Raw genomic sequence first — 4,450 nt, forward strand, 5'->3', positions numbered from 1 at the left:
TGTGTGCAGGGCGACAGCGGCGGTCCGTTGGTGTGTGAGGAGGACGGCAGCGGTCGCTGGACGCTGTTCGGCCTGACGTCGTGGGGCAGCGTGTGCTTCAGTAAAGTGCTCGGACCTGGAGTCTACAGCAACGTGACGCACTTCACACCCTGGATCCAACAACAGATCTACATCCACACATACCTCCCCGACTGACACACACACACACACACACACACACGGCACTTCCTGCTCCGAGCTCGCTGCTTCCTGTCTCCAGCATTCCAGGAGGAAGTGATGTAATCGTCAATCTCACACACACACACACACACACACACACACACACACACAGTTCCTCTACCTGTGCCTATATCTATACTGATAGCCTTCAGATGCTAACTGCTGTCTGAGCAGTAGTGTTAACTAGTATTACAGATGCTAACTAGTTAGCTAGTAGAGCTGTAGTTCAACAAGTAAACTCCACATTCATACGATTAACATCCACCTAGTAACACTGAAGCATTATTTATTACTGCACAGTGTTGGTTTGTCACCCAGAAACATGTGGAAGCAAAAGAAGCTGTGAGAGTTTAAATCCTTCAGATATTACTGCATTTATTTAATGTGATCACTCTGGTTTGATTTGAGTGTGCGCACTTTTTTTTAAAAATGGTCAAATAAAAGTAAATAAAATACATGTGTAGCTGAGGTAAAACAACAACTACAGGCTAATTTAACTAAAACGTCACCTGAACGAAGAAACAATATCTATAAATAACAAATCAATGAATATGCAGAGGTCTGGATGATCGTGCTGCTAATGATCAGAAGACAAGACAGTTGATTCTGGATATAGACGGACAGGCGTAAACACATGTACCTAACATTTGTATAATGTGTTAATTATAAATAACATAATTGAGATCAAAGTACGTTTGAGTCTCAACGTGAAATAAATAAATGTTTAAAAGTGCAAAACTTCATGTGACTTTATGAACATGTTAACAGAGGAAATGCACACGTCACAAATCAAGACTTGGTTTTACAAAGTAACAGTAATATCAGTGTATTTAAACTTCAGTGTTAAGTTTGCAGTAGTACGGGAGAGTGTTAGGACCACTGTAAAAAAAACTGTAAATAAAAATAAATTAAACTTCTCAGACTTTAAACTGAAAAGTGAAAATAGTCAGAATTCAAATTGAAAAGTCAGACCAGTTTACAGTCGCTGTAACTTTACAGCCGCCACAAAGCTTACAACCATTTTAAACTTTACAAGCACTGTAAACTTTACAGTGGTTGTACACTTTACAGTGGTTATAAACTTTACAGCTGCCGCAAAGCTTACAATCATTGTAAACTTTACAAGCACTGTAAATTTGTCCACTGTAAACTTCACAGTGGTTGTACATTTTACAGTGACTGTAAACTTTACAGTGGTTATAAATGTTACAGTGGTTGTACACTTTACAGCTGCCGCAAAGTTTACAACCATTGTAAACTTGACAGGCACTGTAAATGTGTCCACTGTAAACTTTACAGTTGTTGTAAACTTTACATTGGCTGTAAACTTTACAGTGGTTGTAAACTTTACCGTGGCCCTGATGGTCCTCCGTACAGCGCTGGTCAGTTGCTTACAAAATGTAAATGACTGCGTCTTCCTTTGCTTCCATAAACACGTCAGAAGAACAGTTGTTATCTGACTTGTAGCTTAGCGGCAGCAGTAACTCAGAGGAAACACTTCCTGATGTTCTCCACCGGTCAGGTATATTTTTATGACGATAAACAGGGCTTCAGTGTTGTTGTTGCTGCATCCATTTAAAGTGAGCGGAGCTTGTTGTTGGTTTTTGTGTGTGTGTCGGACGTAAACACACACACACACTGTGTTTCTAGAACTGATCATTATCATTAGAACATTGTCACAACGTTCAGGCGCTCAGCACTGAACTTCTAAGAAGCTGCTAGCTAAAAACGAACCAGTTGAGCACTCAACTTCCCACAATGCTTCACTCTATAGTGCCTGTACTTAAAGTTAGCAGTAAAAAACAACCTTGTTACCTGTACAATGTCGTACTGTATGTGTGTGTGTGACAGAACGAGAGAGAGAGAGAGAGAGAGAGGATTTTTTTTTGCTTCTAAAAACACAGCGGCAACTTATTTGGGCAACTTTGATGGACGACACTTTTTTAGCGATTTATTCACACAATGTTTGATTTACAGTTACACTCTAATCTGAAACAACACAATCAAAACGTTAAACACATGTTGAATTTCACAGTTTATCTGCTCATGTAAATGTTTAATGTTTCTTAAGTGGAGTTAAAATAAAGAGCAGAAGCATGTAGGCAACTGATGAGTCATGATGTTAGCGTATGCTAACAGTGCAGCTTTAGCTTTTAGTTCACAACCAATTTGGTCAACTACATAGAAGCTATATTAGCCTAACCTTACTATTGCTTAAGCTAGCTAGCAGACTCACTCACACAAATATTCAACTGCCACATTAGCGCCAGTTAGATTGTGAAGCACAAATATAGCTTAGCATTTTGCCAATAAAGATAATTAAGTTTCGCAAATGTAATTTTGATTCAACTAAGAGGCTAAGCTAAACTTAATTAGCAGCCTCAGCTAACCAAGCTAATGAGCAGTCAAATTTAAGAAGATATACGGAGAAGATAGTGTTCTGCTAACTGCTAATGTTAGCTAACGTCAGTACAGACTCTACTTACTGTACAGTTCATCTCTCTTTTTCACCATCTTTCAGTAAAACTTGGTTAATTTTAGATCTTAATGGTTATACTATGTTTTATTAAATAAATGAGCGAGCACATTTATGCTTTTAAGCTAACAGGCTTCAAGTTTTCCAAGCTATTGCCTAAGCTAGCTAGCAGACTCACTAATACAAATATTGAACTGCCACATTAGCGCCAGCTAGATAATGAAGCACAAATATGAAATATTGCCAATATAGATTATTAATTAACCTGTTTGTGAATGTTAGCATCAAGCTACATTAGCTTTTGCCAAGTATGTATGAACAGCTTTGAACCAGTTGTGTCATTTTACAGCAACTTTTAAGTAGCTACAAATTAGAAGCTAACACAAAAAATATGTGACAATGTCAGGTATCGTGTTCAGCTAACTGCTAATGTTAGCTCATGTAAGTACAGACTCAAACTCTACTTACTTCAGAGTTTTGTGATCATTTTCAGCTCCTCTTTCAGTGACTCTTAGTTGATAACGTTAATCACATATATTGTTTTAAGCTAACAGGCTTTTGTCTTTTAAACATTAGTTTTCGTACGGAGAAACATGTTCCACATTTTTGGTCTTTTGCGTTTAAGCGATGTCGACAGAATCAATTTCAAATCTCATTTTCTGCTGTGTGGAACAAAACTAAAACAAAGCTAGAAATAGAAAAGAGAGAATATTTGTGGAGTTGTGCTCTTTCATAATTAACTATCTGTACATAATCACAGACAGCTCCATGTTTGACTCAGTTTACTTTCACTGCCTCGTTTCTATTGAGACCAATTTAAACGCCCTTAATGTTAATTTCTCACCCTTGAATTTGAAGATTGATATTTTCCAAGTTATTCTTTAAAGATATAAATGTATTGTGAAAACTGAGAACACAAAGAGCAGGATGTAATCCAGAGTGCGACTCAGCTCTGCACACACAAAGATCGTGTGGTTCTGTGGTTCACTCGGTCAAACCTGCCCGACTGTGAGTATGTTTTAAAGAAAGCAGAGGAGGAACTCTACTTTAGTCTGAAGTGGAAAAATCAACACATTTTCATTTGAAAAGAGGATTTGAGATGTTTCCAGCCCAGAGTTGCCCGACTGATTGCCTCTGTAGCCTCCATGCTAACGTCTAACTGACATCCAGAACATTCCAAGTGGTTGCTGTTGTTGTTGTTGTTATTGTTTTGTGTGTTTGGTTTTTTAAGAGTATTTTTCTACAGCTTTTTGTATGTCATGCTAATTACACAGGGCTGTTAGTGTGTGTGTGTGTGTGTGTGTGTGTGCGTGTGAATGTGTGTGTGCGTGTTTCTGACGTCACTTCCTGATTTAGCTGTTACGACTTTGTTATCATGATGATGTTGATGAAGATGATGAAGATGAACAGACTGTCTCCTCTGATCTGATGTTTTTGTGTATCACCTGTATCGCACCAATAAAACTATACACACACTCTGTTACCTGTGTGTGTGTGTGTGTGTGTGTGTGTGTGTGTGTGTGTGTGTGTGTGACTCACACACTGCAGACCTGACTGTCACACCGACATGTTTCCACTTCCTCTAATCCACAAATAACGACAATGTTTTTATTAGTCTGGAGCATCAGACGCTCATCATGTCTTCTGTTGTTTCCACTGATGGAATGTAACTAAGTACATTTACTCAAGTACATTTCTGAAGTACTACTGACTCCATTTGTTACTTTACAGTTCAACTTCACAACATTTTGGAGG

General features: G+C 38.4%; 1 protein-coding gene across 3 annotated transcripts in view; it reads left to right on the top strand.

Moving 5' to 3' along the window:
• corin (corin, serine peptidase) overlaps positions 1-4,175 on the top strand; it is a 21,370-nt gene extending 17,195 nt beyond the window's left edge. For 2 of the 3 annotated variants that reach the window (XM_084344744.1, XM_084344745.1), the window contains one exon: positions 10-4,175. In XM_084344744.1, the coding sequence (XP_084200870.1) occupies positions 10-195 (186 nt within the window). In that variant the 3' untranslated portion in view covers positions 196-4,175. The remainder of the gene's footprint in view (positions 1-9) is intronic. The other variant, XR_014621478.1, reaches the window with a different exon arrangement.
• The last annotated feature ends 275 nt before the right edge of the window (positions 4,176-4,450 follow it).

The sequence above is a fragment of the Pagrus pagrus genome (assembly GCF_965226575.1).
Source record: "Pagrus pagrus genome assembly, chromosome: 22".
Lineage (NCBI taxonomy): Eukaryota > Metazoa > Chordata > Actinopteri > Spariformes > Sparidae > Pagrus > Pagrus pagrus.